Raw genomic sequence first — 21,595 nt, 5'->3', positions numbered from 1 at the left:
TTTGCGACAATCGATTAAAATTCTTGGCTATGTTTTGGATGAGAACGGACTGCGCACAGACCCAGAAAAAGTGTCTGCCATTCTGAATTTAGCACGACCTCAGAATGAAAAGGACGTCAAAAGTTACGTCGGAGTTCTTTCATATTACCGCAGACTTTTTCCAAATTTGAGCACAATTTTGGAGCCCATAATAAAATTAACCAGAAAGAAAAACAAATTCATTTGGAGTGAAGAGCAAGAAGATGCGTGGATTAAATCTAAAAATATTCTTGCTTCTGATCTCGTTGTGCGGCTCCCAGATTTCTCAAAAACATTTATTTTGTCAACAGACGCATCTGATTATGGGATTTCAGGAGTTTTATCCCAAATATTTGAAGATGGCGAGCGACCAATATTTTACGTCAGCCGCTTATTAACTGAGCCAGAAAAGAATTATCCAACTATGCAGAAAGAAGCTCTAGCAGTTATTTGGTCCATTGAAAAGTTGGAAGGGTATTTGTCGTATAGTAAATTTGTGCTCGTAACGGATAACAAGCCCTTAAAATTTATTCAAGATCTCAAAAAACCTAAAGGTCGACTGGCCAATTGGAAGTTTAAACTGCAGCAATACGATTTTGACATCGTGCATAAACCAGGTCGATTAAATGTAGTTCCGGACGTTTTGTCTAGATCATTTGCAGAAAATGTAAAAGTGGCGCAAATTAATATAAAAGCACCAATTCGAGACACATGGTATATTAATTTGATGGCAAAAGTTAAGCAGAGTCCAGATAAATTTCCTTTATTTAAAGTGGTTCAAAATAAATTGTACAAAATTGTTAAGTCTTGGAATCCACTTGAAGACTCATGTTATAAACTGGTAGTGCCAAAAGATTCACGCCAAATGATTATGCATAAAATGCACAGCACACCCGAAGCCGGACACTTTGGATTTTTTAAGACATTTAATCGCATTTCAGAGCAATATTATTGGCCGAAAATGCGGGCTGACATATCAAAGTTTGTAGGAAATTGCCGGCAATGTTTAGAGCAAAAGCCTAGTCAAGCTGCTACGGCAGGATTGATGAATTCGCGAGTCGTAGATCATCCTTGGCAAGTCGTTTGTACGGACATTGTTGGTGAGTTTCCCAGGAGTACTCAAGGTTTTAAATATGTTTTAGCTCTTGTTGATTTTTTTTCAAAGTTTGTAATGCTGTTTCCATTAAAAGACGCTGACGCAAAATCAGTTTGCAAATCAATTGAGTCAGCAATTCAGCAATACGGTGCTCCTGAACTTTTGGTTCAAGATAATGCAAAAATCTACCACAGTAATTTATTCAAAAATATGGCAAGAAAATACAATGTAGGGTTGCAATACACACCTCGTTATCATGCCCAAGCTAATCCAACAGAAAGAGTTAATAGAGTTTTTGAGACAGTGATGCGATGTTTTATTACGGACAATCAAAAAGAGTGGAGTTGTAATTTGCCTCAAATCGCTTTTGCAATGAACTCCGCAGTCCACGAGACAACACGCTATTCTCCATTTTTTCTTTTCTTGGGCAGACAACCCACATTTGATGGCTCTGATTCAATTAAAGAAAATGATTTTTCAACGCCAGATCAAGTAGAAAAATACGTTGCGCGTTTTCCAAAATTGGAAAAAATTTACGAGCTCGTAAAATTAAAAATGCTTGAGTCAGCCAAAAAGAATAAATCTTACTATGATTTGCGCAGGAGACCTAATGAGTTGAAAATTGGAAATATGGCCATGAAGCGCAATTTCGCTTTGTCAAACAAAGGCGCTGGAATCTCCGCCAAATTATTACCATTTTTTGTTGGTCCATTTCTGCTTCAAAGAGAAGTCGCAGATAATATATTTTTGTTAGTTGATCCCTCAGATCATTCAAAGATTATTGGAGAATTTCATGTCAAAGATTTGAAAAAAGTTAAGCCGCCATAATAATTTTTCCTCCGTAAAAATTATTCTTTTGGGGCGGGGAGTATAACGAATTTTAATTAATTTCCAAAATTAATATTAAATTCTCATGTGATATTATTTCCAATAATCCCTTCCTTTTCCTTTTACACAAGTAATATAAATAACGCGTGTGCGGCGAGCAAGTTAAAGAAGAGAGAGAGCGAGCGAGCAGCAGGCAGCGAGTGATAAGAACAATGAAGGTCATTGACTCCCTCCTTCGCTGCAGCCGGTCAAAGTGCAACGCTTGCCACCATACAGGTAAACCGGGGAAGAGCACGGCGCTCTTATGCGAATCAAATCAGTCGCCCAGCCAAATTCAACGGGGCCGCCTCGCGCCGTGGTACCGGTGAGGCGAGAGCTCAAACTTTCACCCTTTTGGGGTGGATTTAATTTGCATCTGGTCTTTGGACCGACAGAGTAAGTTACTCTAAAATTCTTGGTTTAATCGGGCGATTAATAATCAAGAGCAACCTTCTGATTGCTCAAATCAAATTTCTTCGGGCAGGGTTTTATTCTTAAATTAAAGACTGGTTTGATTGCGCACCCTAGGTTTGCCCTGGTGGGCGGTCACCCCTGGACGGACTTGCTTCCTGAGTCCATGGCCGCCACCAGAGCCGTGTCCCTGGCGTCGTAAGGGACAGGCGGACAGGTCCCACGTCACCTTCGACCTGACCGCGTGGCTTCACCATCCAGCCACCCAGACCGGCAGCCATCGTGCCAATTCGATCGACTCGAGCAACAACTCGCCGCGACCATCACCTCCGATCACTGCACCATCAAGTCAACGAACTCGATAAGTACAATTTGCGAGTGCAACTTCAGTGATATAATACGAAACGCGTAAAAGGCCTATTTCATAATATTTGTATATTAATCATGTGAAACACATTTTCCTTACCTAATCCATATTACCTCATTTGAATATCACATTTTTTTCTATTTAAAAATAACCAATACTTTCATTAAAATTTAATCAAAAAATAATAAGTTTCAATTTGAGTTTTTTCCTAAAATTAAATTATCTGCATTTTATTTTGTGTGTCTCAACCCTCTCTCATAAGTTAAAAAAGGTCTACCTGCACCTTGAGATAAGAAGCCGAGGTTAAAATAAATAACGGATTAAAGTTAACTTTTTAATCGTTATAAGCTGCACATATGAGCACCTCAAATGAGCACCTCGTCGTTTTTTAGTCGTTTTGTAGTGAACTTGGAGTCGTTTTGTAGTCGTTTTGTAGTCAACTTGGAGTCGTTTGGTAGTCAATTTGTAGTCAACTTGGAGTCGTTTTTGACTCCCAAATGACACTAAACCATTACCAATTGACTCCCAATCAACTCCCCAAACGACTACCAAAATGCGCTAAAACACGCAAAGCTCGTTCTCCCTTCATATTTATATACCACCTCGCTTAAACATCCCAATAATTTTACCATCAATAAGCCGTCAATTATTTCGACTGTTGAACCAGCTGACCTTGCTGTAAATTTTGAAACAAAAAGGTCAGCCACTATAGTAATACAAAAATAAATAAATAAAATCGTCATAAATTTGCTTTTTTAATTAGGCTTATGTATTATTTTTCAGCTAAATTTATCTTTAGATTTATTACAAAGTTGATTTTTCTGAATTAGGGTTACTGAAATTTTTAGATTCATCTAAAATTATCTATTTCTAATTTAATATAAATTTGCTTTTTTAATTAGGCTTTATATTTAAATTTAGTCAATTCGGCTTATTCTTCTTTTTTCTTAAATTATGGCTTATTCTTTTTCAGCTAAATTTGCTTAATTAGATTTATTTCAAATTTGATTTTTCTGAATTAGAGAAAATTGACTTTTTTGAATTCATCTAAAATTATCTATTTCCAATTTATCATAAATTTGCTTTTTTAATCAGGCTTATGTGTTCTTTTTCAACTAAATTTTTCTTTAGATTTATTTCAAAGTTGATTTTTCTGAATTAGGGTTACTGACTTTTTAGATTCATCTAAAATTATCTATTTCCAATTTAATATAAATTTGCTTTTTTAATTAGGCTTTATATTTAAATTTAAGTCAATTCAAATTTATCTTTTTTTTCTTAAATTGGCTTATTCTTTTTCAGCTAAATTTTGCTTTATTAGATTTATTTCAAATTTTATTTTTCTGAATTAGGGTAAATAGACTTTTTTGAATTCATCTAAAATTATATATTTCCAATTTAATATAAATTTGCTTTTTTAATTAGGCTTTATATTTAAATTTAAGTCAATTCGGCTTTTTCATTTTTTTTCTTAAATTGCCTTATGCGTTTTCAGCTAAATTTTGCTTAATTAGATTTATTTCCAATTTATTATAAATTTGCTTTTTTAATTAGGCTTTATATTTAAATTTAAGTCAATTCGGCTTTTTCTTGTTTTTTCTTAAATTGGCTTATGCGTTTTCAGCTAAATTTTGCTTTATTAGATTTATTTCCAATTTATTATAAATTTGCTTTTTTAATTACGCTTTATATTTAAATTTAAGTCAATTCAACTTTTTCTTTTTTTTCTTAAATTGGCTTATTCTTTTTCAGCTAAATTTTGCTTTATTAGATTTATTTCAAATTTGATTTTTCTGAATTAGGGTAAATAGACTTTTTTGAATTCATCTAAAATTATCTACTTCCAATTTAATATAAATTTGCTTTTTTAATTAGGCTTTATATTTAAATTTAAGTCAATTCGGCTTTTTCTTTTTTTTCTTAAATTGGCTTATGCTTTTTCAGCTAAATTTTGCTTTATTAGATTTATTTCCAATTTATTATAAATTTGCTTATTTAATTACGCTTTATATTTAAATTTAAGTCAATTCAACTTTTTCTTTTTTTTCTTCTTAAATTGGCTTTTGCTTTTTCAGCTAAATTTTGCTTTATAAAATTTATTTTAAATTTGATATTTTTGATTTAGGGTATATTGACTTTTTTGAATTCAGCTAAAATTATCTATTTCCAATTTAATATAAATTTGCTTTTTTAATTAGGCTTTATTTTTAAATTTAAGTCAATTTGGCTTTTTTCTTAAATTGGCTTTTGCGTTTTCAGCTAAATTTTGCTTTATTAAATTTATTTTAAATTTAATTTTTCTGAATTTGGGTGACTGACTTTTTAGATTCATCTTAAATTATCTATTTCCAATTTTATATAAAAATGCTTGTTTAATTAGGCTTTAAATTTAAATTTAAGTCAATTCGGCTTTTACTTTTTTTTTCTTAAATTGGCTTATGCGTTTTTAGGCTTTAATTTTGCTTTAGATTCGAAAATTGAAACTTAGCTCTCCCGGGATATCTTTTATCCTCGGAGAGCTTAGTCTATTGAATCTCCCCCATTATTATTATTTAAATATGAAAATCATAATTTGGACAGAATTCTTATTGGCTACTTTTCAATTCTTAACATATTTGACAGTTTTTTTCCAATTTCGTTTTCCGCTTACATTTTTAATATTTAAATCCTTCAACCTTTCTTGGAAATTTTCCAACGTGCTGCCATTTAATGACTTTACAGGCATATTCAAAGTCCATCATTTGAATATTTAACATCCCAAAGCATTTCAAAAATTGGCTGCATCAACTCTTCCACCTTTCGGAAAACTTCAAAGACTCGCCTTCTTGACTAACACAATTTGCGTTCCACTCATTTTTCCGCACACGCGCAAAAAAATGTAATATGCATGCAAATAGGGCACACTTGCAGCGCACCGCAGACATTTGAGGCCAATTCGCTGCAAAATCGACCTGCGGCAGGCAGGCCTATCTGCGAGTTCTCTCTTTTCGACCCCTTTATGATGTTTTCGAATCCCCACAGCGCGTCAGAAGTAACGACTTTCGCCGAAAACGCACCCAGTGGAGAAAACGAGGAACGCCATTTTTATCGAAATTTTCGCAGAATCATCAGCAGTAAACTCAAAATTTTATGAAGAGACGAGGAGCTGCAAAAAATGAATAAAGAGGTCGGAGGGGAGGTGGCGCAGAGAAGAAAAAGTTCCTTTCTTTGTTGTTCTGCTCGTCCTCTTTCTAGTGCGCCGGGAAAATTAGAATTGGAAATCGGCCGGCGAGGAATGCATAAACCAACTCGGCAGCCAAGAAAGAAAAATATATTCGAGAGAGCGAGCGCAGAACTCGATTTGCTTGTTTGCTCATGCTCAAGGAGCCCTTTGTTTGCCTCCGACGAAGCTCCTGGGCCCGCAGGCCAATGAATATTTGCGTTCGCGTGCAATTGTTTTGTTCCGCCGAAAGTTTGACACTTTCTTGATTGCGTCACTTGAGTCTGTTTTCATTTTTGCCCGCATGCATTCGAACTCTCGAGACGTCTGTTTCGACAACAGAACGCACGGGAATTCGCGGAATCTGCTCGCAAAGATTTGATATTGCCCTGGCGTCGAAAGGCTCTTTTATTCTCGCGACTTAATAAGATCTACACGGGACTCAAAAGGCGCGCCGAGTTTCTTTGTACACGCGCGCGCGACCGTCTTCTTTGCTCAGCTGCGAACGAGGAATGAAAATCGCATTTATTAACATCGCCGCTGGAGAAGACCGGTACGTGCCGTTCCAAAAAGAATTATAAATAAAGTTAAATGGAGATAAAAATTATAAAAATATCAAACAATTCCCCTCCAATTCTCTCTCCGATCCGATATGATTTGGAAAGAGATAAGTTAAACCTCAAAAGCTTGTTATTCAATAGTTTTTACAAATCCAAAAAATAAAATAAAACAGATTGGATTATAATAATTATAATATTATTAAAATTGAATGTAATTTATGTGTTGCTAATGCAAAATGGTAACACAGAAAGGGAAATTTCTATTAAATATGAAACCGTTGTGATTAGACCACGTAATCTTTCATTGTTTGATTAGTATCAAAATAATTACAGCCCACATAATAGTAGCAAATTCAGAAGTTGAGAAAGTTAACATAAATCTTTTAGATGAAATGAAAGTGAAGTATCAAGATATGTACAGAAATTAAAAATTAGTTTTTATATTGAAATTTCTTCAGGCAAAAACTGCAATATCATGCTTCATAAATTACAAAAATTATAAAAATTGCAAATGCAAATAAACAAAAAGGTTTTATTAAACAAAAATTACTAATTTAATTACTTAAAAAATTTAAAAAAAAAATTGATACAAAAGTAGAAGCAGGGAGTTTTAAATTAAGTTTATTAAAAGGATGATTAAAGTTTGATAATTTTCTAAAAATACTTTTAAAATTAAGTAAATAATTTCCCTTTTATTATTATTGCAGTGAAAACTTCAAATATTACAATTTTGAAAAAATTTCATAATAACAAATCAAATGAAAACATTTTAATGATAGAAAGAAACCCTGAAAAGCATTGCAAAAAATTTAAAAAAATTTGAAGAAATTCAACCTTCGGTCTAGAGAATGCGACTTTCTGCCAGACGTGGGTGTCGAGCGGGTTGCATTGCATTCGCCGGCTGGTGCGACGAACTAAACGCGTAAAGGCAACTTCAAGGAGAGGTGGCGCTCGTTTTGTCCGTTTTTTTCTTTTTTTACTTTATTCGTTGAAGGCGACTTTTTACCTCGTCTTGCAATTTCTCTTCGCAATCGCACAAGCGACCGACGAAGGCAATTTCGGCGGAAAAAGCGACTGCTTTGCTGCCGGCTGGCCGAGCAATCAATCTCCTCGGAAAGCGAACGCTCAAAATTCGCCTGATTTGGCTGCGGTGCCGAAATGAAAGAAAAAACGAGTGAGCAGCGCACCTTTGACTTCAAAGACGACGAGCGGCTGGAAAATTGCAATTTCGCCGCAGCTGCTCGTCGCAGGCCAATATCGGGCTCTCGAGCAATTTTGCCCCGATAATAACAAGGTCGTACACACAATCGTTGCTCTCGTTATATTCGGTGCGTGCTCTCTCAAGTGCTCTGTTTTTCCCCAACTCTTTTCCTGTTCGCCGACTAAATTAAATAACCGGTCTGCAAAATGTAAGCCGAAGGGAATAAACGGCCAGCGCAGCGCCGTTGAAATATTTAGTATTCGTAAAATTGTTTAGTGGACCCGAAATGAAATAAACACGTAGGGAGGCGGCGAAAATTTGTTCACGCCGCTCCATTTGCCATTTACGTGAAAGGAATATCAAATAATTTTGCCGTGTTCAAATACATACGTGTTTGCTATGAAAGGGGACCGTGCGTGTGTTCGACTTTTTATGTCATCGTAAAACGTACCAGGCAGAGGTAGAAGTCAATTTGAAATTATCAAAATTGTCAAAGCAAATTAAACGTAAAATTTGTATTTGAACTCATTTTGTGGTCTCTAAATTGCTTCTAACCATTAATTTAACTTACAATACATTTTCAGCGGCTATTAAGTACGTTCATCACATTAAAAACTCATAATACTAAGTAAGAATTTATCATCAAATAAATGTAAAACACAAGAAATATATTTTAATTTAACTATAAGCGACATCACCTAAATATTGTTCTTAATATTCTCAAGAATTTTGGAAATTGGTGAGAAACTTACTCTCATTATTATTATATTTCTTTATCTGCGTCTAATCAATTGAATTAATTGGTTATTTTATCAGGGTTTAAATAAATTTTTATATCGTAAGTGGGGCGAAAATACTTTAAAATTTTCAACAATTGTCAACAATTATGTTGTAAAAAGTTGGACAAAATAACCAATTTCTCTCATAGGCCTCTTGCAAGTTAACAACTAAAATTTAATAATATTTTCATTAAAAACTTCAACAATAGCATTAAAAAATCTAAGGGGTGTATTTTTATGATTTCTTTTTGATTCCTCTACAACCAAATATAGCGATTAAAGTCCCGAGACTAAATTCTCTCAAGATTCAAATTCATTGGTGGGACAAAGACATAATGAATCTCATGTTTAAACCTTTTCCTAAGCTTAGGGATGCGATTTTTTCATAATGGTTTCAAAATTTCAATTTTTTCAACTTTCAGAATTAAAATATTATAATATTTACCTTTATTTATGCCCTGTTAAAGCAAACTGACTCTTAAAATCTGGAGCATGTTACTTGCATGCAAGATGTGAAGCAAGAAGTGCTTAATCCACCATGGGAAATTTGCAAAAGTGCTTAGGACGACTCGTCCGAGGGGTGGCATTAGGGAAGGCGCGCACTCGCAAATTGCGCGCCCTCTTTTCTTCTTCTTATTCTGTTTGTCTAGCGCAATTTGTGCATGGCAAGGTTTTGGTGTGTCTGTTTGCGGAGGGCGCGTTCATTACGAGAAGTGCAGCAGCAAGTCAGCCTGCGCGCAGAATACAAATTAGCTCATTTCAAGACGGGAACGCCGCGCCCGCCCGTTTTAATGAGTTTTTTATTGTGGGCCCGCAAAACGATAAATAATGGACACGCCGCCGGCGCGTCGAGTGCGCTTTGAATTTTAATTCCGACAGCAGCCGCACATAAACCAACCGACACTGCAACTCCCCAAGCGGGACCCTCTGACGCTTCCAGAAGAATTAACTGGGATAATTATTGAGTAATTGAAATCGTTAATGGGAATTCTTCGCTCCGCTTTTAATTAAGCGCCAGGTTTCCTTCTTTGCTTGTTCTCTCGAGCTGGCGCGCGCGCATCTCTTCGCAGAGATTTCGTGCTTGGAATACTTCCAAACTATTCCCTCGGCCTCTTTTATTGTTCCTTTTCAGTTTCATAAAACCGGGATATGAGCGGATATAACGAAATTCCGCATCTTCTGTGCCCGCATGCAGGTTGCGCTGCGGGGAGGAACAATAGCGGAGATGCACATAAATTACAGACGCACGCAATATCAGGCCAAAATGTCGTTATGTTGCTTGAAATGATTCTCATAATGCCTTGAACTGAAAATCTTCAGAGATATAAAATTAAAAAAGAAAGCGAAAAATATATAATTAAATTTTTCTTCAAACCGTTTTTAGGATAAGCTTTGGATCAGTGAAAAAGTTCATCTGGTTAATTCTGTTTTTTTTTCTAATAAAATTGGAATAATGGTTTATTTTTACTAGTTAGAAGAAGAATTTATATTAATTTAGATTATAATTTGCTGCGAAAGTTACTTTTCGGCTCAATACCAAACTAGCCTCCATCTTAACTATGATATGATTGGTTTATCTTAAATTTCATGTGAAAAGATTAAAAACGACTTTTCCAGTAATTTAATTAAAATTGACACTAATAACAAAACATATATTTGCTTTACTTTCTCAATTTAATTTTAAGCAAGCTTAGCAAGCATTGTTGCCTGTATTTCAATAAAGGAGACAGTTTAGAAATTACATAAATACTGGTTTTAGCTATATTTAGAATAAAATCCAATTTCCACGAGATCAAATATCAAACTTCATCAAAACGGAATGGAGCAAAATTAAGTGATCCTCTAATTGACTTTTGATTTGCACTTCACCTATCCGTGTAGTAAATCTTCTTGTTGGTACAGTCAGATTCAAGTGAAATCAGCAGCAATTTCATTAAAAGCAAAGCAAATTCGCTTAAGAAGTTAATCAAAATCTGTTCGAGCGAAAAGCCGATTCGCGAAAAGCCTCTATTTTCCGTTTGCCAAATAACACACGCTGCCGTTTTTGCAATGCTACACGAGATCTCTTTGCCTTTTCAATTCGGGCGGGCGAATTAATTCGTGCGCTTGCTTTGAAAGGCTGTACACCGATCGGGTGTCAAACAAACGGACTAATTATTCGCGTTTGCAAAAGCGCCATTCAACCTCGTAAATTCACAACAGCGGACACAACGGCGCTCGCTTTTGTGTCACGGAATTCTCATTTTTCACCCGGTGAAAGCGAATTTCGACAGACCTGCAGAGGTGGAAAAATTTCTACATAACTAATCCGAGGCTGAAAAACTTCACACAAGGACGAGCCGAATTATTATCTCCATATTTTCTCTCATGAATTATTTAGATGGCGAAGCAGGTAAGTTTAAAAATCCACCGTCCCAGGCGACATTTGCATAATGGCGGAATTGAATCTGCCGCGTGCATTTCGCATCAGATGAGCTTAATTTATTGCTGCGCCACTACGCCTTCTTTCGGGGAAATGGTCTGCGCGACTCTGATAACTTGAACACATGCTTAGTGCATAAAATATCAAGTGCTGCCGGACAGAGCTCGTAAATGTCCCCGACGCCAGTTGGCAAGATAAATTTTGACCGCGCCCCAGAAATTATTGTTAAGTTTCGTGCCTTATCTTGATGGGGGTGGTTTTAAGTCTTTAACATTTACTGCTATAAATTTTGATTACATTTTTCACGTCTCGCTTTGTAAATTTACATATTTGTGCAGTTTTTTATATCTCAATTATGGTCCGATTAGCACAACAATTAGAGCAAATTTTAATTGTTTACAACCATTCTGATTTCTTATTGGTGGAGCTCAAACAACGATCAAATCGGGTTTCATTGTGGTGATATTGATTTGAATCAACAAATCTTGATTGATAATTTAGAAAATTAAAATTTAATTTTAGATAAAATTATTAAAATTTTGAAATTCATTAACTTACAAACAAACGTGTCTGCTGAACTTATTATAAAAGCTCTAACCAAGCAAACTATTGATTTTATTTTGTAAATTTAAAAAAAGGGTTTAAAAGATTAAAAAATCCTCTCAAAAACCCGGTGCCAATTTTTATGCATTACTTCATGATATTAATTTGATATTTTCCAATTTGAATTTTCATCTTTTTTTAAATATTGAAATAATTTCACTGATTGTGAATGAAATCATTTTAAAATATACAACTCATTAAAAAAAAATTTAAAGATACAATGAAAACCTTGTTAATTTTGGACTTGTTAAATTGTCGAATTCTGTAATTTTAGCGTTTCGCTGAATTTTTTAAAAATGAAATTTTTCATTTAATTTCAAACACAAAATTTAATTTCTCCATTTTCTAATACAGACTAAATAAACAAAGTTGATCAAATTTTTGAAGAAAAGGGAAATTAAAATTGTAAATTATTGCTAAACTGAATTTTTGCTAAACCAACAAGCTTTTACGGTGATGAAAAATTTCCAAGTGGTATTTTATATGAAGATAATATTTCAAGAGCAGACGCGGAATTAAAAAGAATTGCAATCAAGGTATAAAATTGCGTGCCATTATTCAAGCGGGCCGATTAGCAATCTTGGCTCCGCCACAGAGCTCATAGTTAATTAACGTGCAGAGCGTTTTTTCCGCTCTCGCATTTTTCCTCGTCTCTCGCTCTCGTAATAAGTGTGCGCGTCTCTCTCATACTTGCACCGAATAAACCCACCCGAACGTGAATTATGAAGCGGAAAAGCGTTCACGGCGCGCGATCATAAATTCGCAAGAAACACACAAGCCGGCTGACGCGTGACTGGAAAATTTATGATTATTTTGAGAAATTTATTCGGGGGACGCGGACAGGAGCGCAAAGAAGAAAAAAAAATGCCACTCACGGTTATTAAACGCAAAATACAATACAACGAGTGTGTTATCGTTGTTTGCGGCTTCCAGCTGCGGTTTATTTTATGTGCCGAGATGTAATCGATTTGTTAAACTCACTCGCCAAAATGACCCCGATTGATTTTCTGACCAGCATGAAACACATCCGTGCCCGCGGTGGTTCGCAAATCGATGTTTGCTCAGTCTTTTTGCGAACTACTTTCAAAACTTTCCGTCTGGCCGTGACAAAAAAATAACTTTTCCTCTATAACAAAAGGTGTATCTGTATCCTTGTTCTAATTGCTTTGCTTGCAAAGTTAGAAACTTGTTTAGGCTGTGAGCACTTTTTTTATGTCAGCAGCTTCATTAAATTAATTTTTGTCACAATTTTTCCTCATTTCGTCCTGCTCTTTTTTATAATTAAATTGCTAGAGAAAATTTGATGCACTCAGCACGGCAAAATAATTCGTGTATTATTTTCGCCCGTCGGTGTTTTCGGACCGTGACAAATTTTCCCTGCAGTGGCAAAAACCAATTACAAGCGCAAACGTGCTAAAGTCAATTAACAGTCGGGTGCCTCGGCTGTCAAACAAGTGACGTTCTCGCTGTCAAATTGTGCTGGCGCCTTGTGTGCATTGGGTGTTTGAGTGTCATGCCAATTTGATTCTGGCGTGCCTATGTATCTGGACATTTGCACAATTTCTATGAAATTATGGTGGAATGATTTTTGAGACTTCCAAATTAATAAATAAATTATTTGATTCAAAACATCATCAATCATATAAAAAGAGATGATATGAAAATATACATTTTAAAATTAATTTTTTTAGAAAGGCTGAACAACTTGAATTCTTCATGATTTATTTTATAATTTTTTAGAATATAATTTGGGTAATTTAGTTTGATTATTTGAAATATACATAATTTTATTTTATTTAATTGAAATTTTTTTTCCATAAACTTTACAAAAGATTGATTTAATCCTACATCTAAAGGGAATTTTTATAGATTTCATTGAAATTTAACCACAGCTCTCTCCATGGTTCTCTATTGGGTCAAAATTCAGTTTGAAAAACTTTATTGTGAATAAAAAGCTCATTATTTGCAAGATTCACTTTATAAATAAAAATATGAATCTTTTAAAAGATAGATTAATGCATACCTTCGTTTCTATTTCTAATCTCTAATTAAACTGACTCTCAAACTCCTTCTGAAACTATACACGTGTATAAATTAAGTGAAAAAAATTATTTGCAGTGAAGATTTTAATAAGTTTAGTGACAGATCATTGGGATTACGAATCATCTAATTTCCTCTTCATAAAAAAATCTGTTCTGTACATAGCGGCTTTAAAAAATATAATAACAACCTGCAAAACGTAATCGCAATAGCCTGCTCTTATCCCGGTTATGATGCTTTAATTTTTTTTTTATAATTCAGATAATATTAGTGGAAAAGGTAAATTTAAAGAGCATAAAATTCTTTTTATGTGTATTGCGACGGTTGTGTTGTTTTCTCATAACCAAAATAAAATAATATTAATTAATATGAATTGATTAAATTGAAATATAACTGCGAAAATATCTCAAAAAGCTCAGGAAGAAATGAAGTTAGATGCGGAAGACAGCATAAAAATTGAATGGTATCTATGGTACATATAGATTTGGGCGTTTCCCATAGATAAAATATCCTGAAGCTAGAATTAAATCAAAACTTTTAAATTTTCATAACTTTTTAGAATTACGAAAACGTGCATGGAAATGATAGGAAAAATAAATTTTACGTTTTCTTTTAAAAATAGTACTTAATTTAACAATTTTTTGTAATTGTTATTGGATTTGAGCAAGATATTTGAAAATTTTGCCAATAAGATGTTGTCAACGTCGTTTTGCTCCAGAACGTCAACTTTCTATTGAAAATACAAACTAGGTCGTATGCCTAAAAAGCAGATACATCTGCAGAGCGGTGATGACAACAGCTTTGAAGGAAATGTGGAAATGATGCGGAAAAAATGTGCGAGAGCGGAAAACGAGAGGATGCGTACCTGGTGATGGGGTTCGTTGAGAGGGTTGTTGATCTCAGCCGGGTGGTGCACGAAGAGTGTGTTGTCGGGCGGGCGGGCGGGTCGAGTAGTGAGAGATCGAGGGTGCTTCGCTCTGCTGCAGACACACAAGCGCAGGCTGCGGCGCCGACGGCGGGACCAAGACTACGCCAGCCGCGATCATCTCTGGCCGAGGCGCCGCGCTACTTCGGCTCATGCGCCACCCTCCTCCCTATGCAACCCTGCAGAGCTCTCGCAAAACACACACATTTTCGCACAGAAAGTAGTGCAGCCTCTCGATACAGTTGTTATTCTTGCGCCCCACTCGACGGAGAGAGAGACTCACTCGACCGACGCCCCGCACATTTACGTGTGTCGTTTTTTGATTTGGCAAACGGACCTTTTGCGCTCTCGTCGGAGGCGAGCAAACGTGTTAACAAAAGGGGAGTCTCTGTTGTTTCGGCGCACGGTCTCTTTGCCTCTTCTGAGATAAAATAAATGGAATTTTTCACATTTCATATTTTAAAACATAACTTTAACTAGCAAAACATTTTCGGAATAAAACTTTACATAAAAAAATTTGTTTCTTTATTTGCTGGATTTTTTTGTCATATACTTCCTTTTTTAAGAACAAAATAATAAATCATACATAAATTTAAGATGGTTTTTAGACTTTAGAAGAAAAAATTATTTATTCAATATTTTCCATTTGAACGCCAAAAGTTCATTTTTCAAACAGATGTCTTTATCAGCGATTTAAATTACATAATAATTTTTTGAGAATTTAAATCCCAAACAAACCACTTTAAATGGGAAATAATTAAATTAGTAGCTTTTGACTAATTACGTGGAATTACGTTTCAAGACATGAGATATTTGAGACAAAACCAGTGGAAAAAAGTTAGAAAATTTTCGCCCTCAATTGATATTTTTTATTATCACAACTGGAATTTTCTAACTTTTGTACACTGGTTTTGTCTCAAATATCTCGTTTCTCGAAACATAATTCCACATCTAGGCGATTAGTCGAAAGCTTTAAATAAACAATATTTATTCATTAATTCAGGAAAATATAGGGAAAACATATCCGCAATGTAAAAAAAAGACAAGATTACATAGAATCTAAATTATCTCATAAACTACTGTTGAGTGAAGCACTTAATTAAGAACTAAATAATTTAACATGGACTATATAGGCTGCAAAATTTGATTTCCTACATTAGAAATTTCTTAACTATGCAAAGGCATCACTTAATTAAATCTGATTCAACATTTCATGAGACTTAAAACGACGTTCTTGAGACTTTTTCAAAGCCAACATTTTTTACCAGTGGAGATTTTACTTCCAATTCAATATATTTTGCCAAATTTTATTTACAATATTGAGACTGTTTCAAACAAAAGTGTGATTTTATTATTAATTAATTGACTTTTTGAAATGTACTATTTTCTCATTTAAACTTTGGCCTTGAGCAGAGCGACTCGAAAAACTACTTCTTCCTTCTTCTCCCCTTCTGGTTAATAAGCAAATTCAGCCCAAGTTGTAGTTTAATTCTGCAGGGCAAGAACAAACTTGTCCTTTGAGCATGAAATATTACTATCAACACACAAACCCTTTTACGTTGATGACGACGAGCACCCCATAAATACAGATGAGCTGCTCGGCGACATTTTAATCAAATAACTCCGCAAATGAGCCCACTCTGATGCAGCGTGTGCAATTCGAATCTGGCCCGCGGGGCGCATTTGCATATGAAAAGGATGCGAGAGCAGCAATTCAATTGGGGCACGCGCGCGCATACTTATATGTATATTATAATTCTGGAAGGATGGATGATGAGAGACACGAGCGAGAGAAACCACCAATGCAAGGCGCACATTTTTGCTCGAGTGAACGCGCACACGGTTGCTCACAATTTAATTATTCCGCGTGCAAAACACCACCGTGGAGATTAATTAACGCCTCTATTTAGTTAACTTATTCTGTCAGACTGGAAACGCTCACATCATGAATAAGATTAAATTTAGTGGAAGTTGTTCTGAAAGACAAAGTGTCAATGAATTTTGATTATAATTTTTTATTCATTAGCAATATTTTTTTTTTATACATATCATTTCCAATAATAAATGAGACATGATGACACAAATTGCGGAGAACTGAATTTTCAAAAATTAACATTTCATCTTCCAATTGGAATTTTTTAAATAACTTTTCTGGACTAGAATTGAGGAAATTTCACCGTAAACACAGTTAATATCACCCCAATTAATTTAACCGATTTAAGTAAAAACAATGGGAAGCATGTCCTCAAAATTTACATTGAGCTTATGGGTTTCAGTTAACATTTTAAATTGGGGTTAAAATTATAAAATTCACATTATTTTTCCTAATATTTATTTATCTTTTGAGTACATTGTCAATTATCCAAAAACTCTAATTTACACAGCAAGGAACTACTAATCATGGAATGCCCGCAGAGATCGAAATTATTACTGTATTTTTATTTTCTTAAAAGTTATTCTAAAATGCTGCCTGGTGATCTCCTTAAAGAGGGCGACAACCTTCAACAAATTAACATCCTATTAGATTATGACCATTCTAGTGTCTTTTTTGGCAAAAATTGTTTAAGTTTCCGAAATATCCTGAATATAAGACATTTTTTTTTGCACCGGTATGTTATCTTTATCAGTTGCTTGAGAAACTTTGAGAGCCATTGAATCCATAATTTATCTTTTTAAGAAACAATATCCTATGAAAAACCTCGAATCATTACACAACGATCTACAAAATTTTCTGAAGGTATATTTCGATTAGCTTAAAACTTTGTTTGAAACAATTGAATTAAATGCAACACAGGTAACTGTAGCAGAGGTAATTGCTCTACCAATTTTCCCGACCAACTAAATTAACTTGAACCGGATTGCTCGGCGCTACATCATTTTCCTGGCCGCTCCGTTTCCGGATTGCATCTCGTCATACTTCTTTCGGAATCTGCGGTTTAGGAAAGAACAAGCATTTTTCCAAATTCCGATCGGCAGACTTTCAAAGAACCAATACTGCAAAAGAACATTTCTCATAATTTTAGCTTTGAAAAATTCAAAAAATCTATCAAATTTTACCTCAATTCCGTGGCACCAGTATCCAGCTGTTTTGTTGTTCACACCGAGCGTAGCAATTGCGTTTGCAGCAAACTCTTGAGCAGAGGGCACCATCAGACCACCAGATGTTAAATTAGGGCTGTACTTGACCATTTGAGTGTTGATGTAGCCAGGTGTCAGGGTCTGCACTGTCACTCCCGTGCCCTTGCACTCATTGCAGAGGGCGTCGCTGAAACTATCGACGAACGCCTGGAAATTTTGAATTTACATTTAACACAATCAGATCCAAAATAAATTATATCTTTAGTTTCCTTCGACATAGGATTGTTTTCCTAAGTTCAAATGTAATTGAATGGAGAGTAAAAAAAAATTAACTCATACCTTCGAAGCCCCGTAAATGCTCAGGAAAGGAGTGGGACCCAAGCCAGAGATGGACGACAGGTTAATTATGGCACCTCTCTTCTTCTCCTTCATGCTTTTGAGGAGCATTCGGGTCATGACGGTGACTGCTGCGCAATTGACGTTGATGTGGTCCCACATTTGGTCGTCACTCATCTCTTCGACGGCCATAGGATAAGGCAATATCACTCCAACATTATTAACTGCAAATGGAATGACGAAACAATTTCAACTTTTATTGTGAAAAATTAAAATCAACTAACCCAAAATCCCAACATCAATTCCTTTGAGCTCTCGCGCTATGTGCTCATAAACTGGCCGACCTTTGCCAAAGTCCGCAACTATGACCTTTGTTTCAACTCCGAATTCCTCCTCTGAAAAATTTAAGATCTCAATTCAGTTTTATATTCGACATTCAATTATCCAAAACTGACCAATTTCTGAAGCAACTTTCTTCAGTTTGTCAAGGTTGCGAGCGATGAGGATGATGTTGACATTCCTCCTGGCCAATTCATGAGCATAAGATTTTCCGATTCCGTCTGAGCCTCCGGTAACAACTGCGAAAAATCAAAATTGTAAATATTAAAAAATTAAATCGGATTTCTATACCTGTGCATTTGTGCAAGCAAAAAAAACATTAAAAAAACATTATTACTGCCGAAATTTGATCTTCAAGGTTAAAAAAATTCAATTTTTGGCAGCAGTTTTTTTTTCTTGGTGATTTGAATTTAAATTCTGCTTTTCCTCGATGGGTTTTTGGTTTTTGTTATTATTATTTATTCTATTCGGTCATTCTACTACAAATGTTTTTTCTATTTTCAGACAATCAAAAAACCTTAATTAAAAAACTCCACTAAAAGAAAAAAATGGCTCAATTTGCTCTAAAACGTACAATTTGCTCGGAAAAAATGTCGAGATAATTATGGCGAGATTAAAACAGGGGCTTAATTGACCTTTCCTGGCTCACTGGAATCATAAAAAGTTGCAGTTTTGACTCCGGAGTCCATTGTGGGCAGCAATCAAACAATGCCCTCATTTGACCGCTTTTTCAGAAGCCCCTCCTTAAAACTACCAAATTAAAGTCCAACTTGACAAAAAAAAATGGTCAAAATCACGCAGATTTGGAATTAAATTAACCAAAATTGAGTAGATTTTTTGCAAATTATGTAATGCAGTCAATGTCATGCATGGCGACGTCTTGAAGGTTAAATTCTCACCTGCCCACTTGCCGTATTTAGCTGCCAAATCGACCGGACTGTAAAGTTTGGTGACGAAATGCGAGTAGACGCCTTTGCAGACATTCCTTCCGATGCTCAGGAAGAGTTTGCCGGCGTAAAAGAGACCCAAAAAGGTGACCAAGTCCTCGTAAAACGTGAAGTCACGATTCATCTCGCGCAGCAACATGGCTACTGAGTCAGGGCCCACTGCCATCGGCGCTCAAGGTTACGGCCGAAGTCGAAGGGCGATGATGATTGCAGCAAAAACCGCTGCGAAAACAATTAAAATAACAAAAAGTAGTGTCCCTAAGAAAGACATTCAATAGAGGAGAATTGGAAGAGTGGGGCGAGTCCCGAGTCCCGAAGTAAACAGAATGTATGCAACCAGTCACAGTTATTTCGAAACAATTATTATCGTTTCAACAGCAACCGGTATTAAAATGCTAAGATTTTGCCTAAATACTTTGGAAAGTGAGATGAATGCAACGAAAATGTCTGAAGTGCATTTATTTTGTAATTTTCCATAACAAAAATTGCCACATTGACTTGATATTGAGAAATTACCAAGGATATTATAAGTGTATGTGAAAAACCGGTTATTTTTATCGATTTTAGGAGAAAAATCAATAATTTGCACTTTGCTGCCATCTAACCACATCTAACAAAGAATGATTTTGGCGTTTTTTTTTATTATTATTATTATTATGACCATAGTAATTTAGATTTTTTTATACTTTAGTACATTTTGTTTCATTACTATATTTTTATAGCCTATTTTTTTCAACACTTGACGCGCCAATTTTTTTTTCAAAATAAAGAGGCTCAATCCACTCAGGGTAGTAAGTTAAAAATACATTTTAATTAAATGCCATGATTATTTAATATAATAAAAGAGAAATATCAGTTTTAGTTTTTATTTTATTCTTTATAACTAAATAATTTTACATAATATTAGTTTTTTACAAGCATAAATTTTATCATCAAATAATACTATGCTTGATATTTTTCCATATTATTTTTCAGCAGGAAAATTTCAATTTGTGCATATATTATTTCACTTTGGGAATTCTAGTTTTTTGAGCAATATTAATTGAAAAATGGGAAAAATGTTCCACAAATAATTAAAAATATTGGAATTTATAAATAAATTCATGGCTGTTGATCATCAGTTTGTTCATTATCTGTGCTGTTGGTGGCAAAAGATTCAGCAATGGAATTTGCATCGCTCTCGGTGCCATTTGCACACCCTTTTTTCTTTTTGTTGTACTTTGCCCACTTTTCACAATCATGCCACAGTCGAGTGTCGGTCGGTCCGAACTTGTAGTAAAAAACAGGACCGGCGCATTCGGTGCAGATCGAATGAACAGGAAAGCAGGACTTTTTCAGGAAGTGCCTTTTCATTTGCTCCTCGGTGGGTTTCTTCGTTCTGCAATTTGGGCAAAAAAACAGGAGGTCCTCCCTTGATTGGAATCTGGGGTGAACTGCATCAATTTCTACTCGGCCCATTGCCGGTTCCTCGGCCAGATTTGTCTGTTAATTAAAAAGATTATTTTATTTAAAAACAAGATTAATTTTAACATACATTTTTGGACTCGACGGTGCTCATTTCTAAAAAGAATTTGGCAGTTCAGAATTGGAATGATCGCAGTCTTGTTGGCAGTCTCTGTTTTGTGTGCTGGAAAAAGAGCCAAAATAAGGAAGTGACACAAATTAAAACACTTTTTTCAATACTTTTCTCGGTCCACTTTGATTTCACCTGACAGTTCCAGACATGGTCATTTGCTGACCATCGGTGCCGAAGATAAATTAAACACAGATAATTTAGTTCGAAGCCAAAATTTCGTGATTTTGGCAGCACACACCTGCTCTTTTAATTTATCAAACCGCCGTTCCAGAAAAGGGTTGAAGCTTAAAGCGCCGCTTGTGTCACTTTATTGGACTTTTTTAGCTGATGTTCGCGTTTGCTGCAGAGTGGCGCGAAAATAATATTGCATATATAAATGGATAATAAAAATTTGCAACAAAATTAATGAGAGACAGTAAAATAAATATTAATTAATCATAAAAATTACAATTTATTATTATTATTTTTAATTTCTCTAGGTCAATATGGGTAAATACAAAAAAATATTTTTTTAATTATTGTGCTTTTTCTAAATTGTTACTCAAACTCTTCCTATTATTTTTTGTGATTTGCGGAGTTAAATTGTTTTTAAGAAAAAAAGATCCTTGTTTAAAATGTAGCGCAGTTTTGTTTTATTTTCATAACGTAAACAAATTATTAATGACAAAAATAAATAAAAAACGGTAAACATAATATTTAAATTCATTTATAATTTAAAGCATCACAGACGTTTTGTTCTATAAAATCGCAGCTGAAGATTATTATGAAAAATTGTTTCATGACTACGCTCGATGAAAATTAATGTAATAAAACTGCAGAAACATTTTATAA

General features: G+C 34.8%; 2 protein-coding genes and 1 long non-coding RNA gene across 3 annotated transcripts in view; all 3 read right to left on the bottom strand.

The window, feature by feature from the left end:
• Positions 1-14,559, bottom strand: part of LOC132205916 (leucine-rich repeat neuronal protein 1-like) — a 37,148-nt gene extending 22,589 nt beyond the window's left edge. Inside the window, exon 1 of the mRNA XM_059635297.1 lies at positions 14,429-14,559. The gene's annotated coding sequence lies outside the window, so the exon portion shown is untranslated. The remainder of the gene's footprint in view (positions 1-14,428) is intronic.
• Positions 14,560-16,515: 1,956 nt separating this feature from the next.
• On the bottom strand, positions 16,516-19,534 carry LOC132205736 (hydroxysteroid dehydrogenase-like protein 1). The gene is made up of 6 exons (XM_059634994.1): positions 19,141-19,534; positions 18,358-18,480; positions 18,187-18,297; positions 17,906-18,126; positions 17,546-17,773; positions 16,516-17,482 (listed from the first exon to the last, which is right to left on the bottom strand). Exons 1-6 carry the CDS (start codon positions 19,352-19,354, stop codon positions 17,357-17,359), a joined length of 1,023 nt encoding a protein of 340 aa, XP_059490977.1. The 5' UTR covers positions 19,355-19,534; the 3' UTR covers positions 16,516-17,356.
• Positions 19,535-20,040: 506 nt separating this feature from the next.
• LOC132192663 (uncharacterized) lies at positions 20,041-21,034 on the bottom strand. Its single transcript, XR_009441357.1, has 3 exons — positions 20,872-21,034; positions 20,723-20,815; positions 20,041-20,670 (listed from the first exon to the last, which is right to left on the bottom strand). It is a non-coding gene; the product is annotated as an uncharacterized LOC132192663 (long non-coding RNA).
• Positions 21,035-21,595: the final 561 nt, after the last annotated feature.

Source organism: Neocloeon triangulifer, unplaced genomic scaffold (assembly GCF_031216515.1).
Source record: "Neocloeon triangulifer isolate White Clay Creek 2 clone unplaced genomic scaffold, ASM3121651v1 ptg000003l, whole genome shotgun sequence".
Lineage (NCBI taxonomy): Eukaryota > Metazoa > Arthropoda > Insecta > Ephemeroptera > Baetidae > Neocloeon > Neocloeon triangulifer.
Note: the sequence above shows the minus strand (reverse complement) of the source record. Positions and strands in the feature narration are given on the sequence as shown.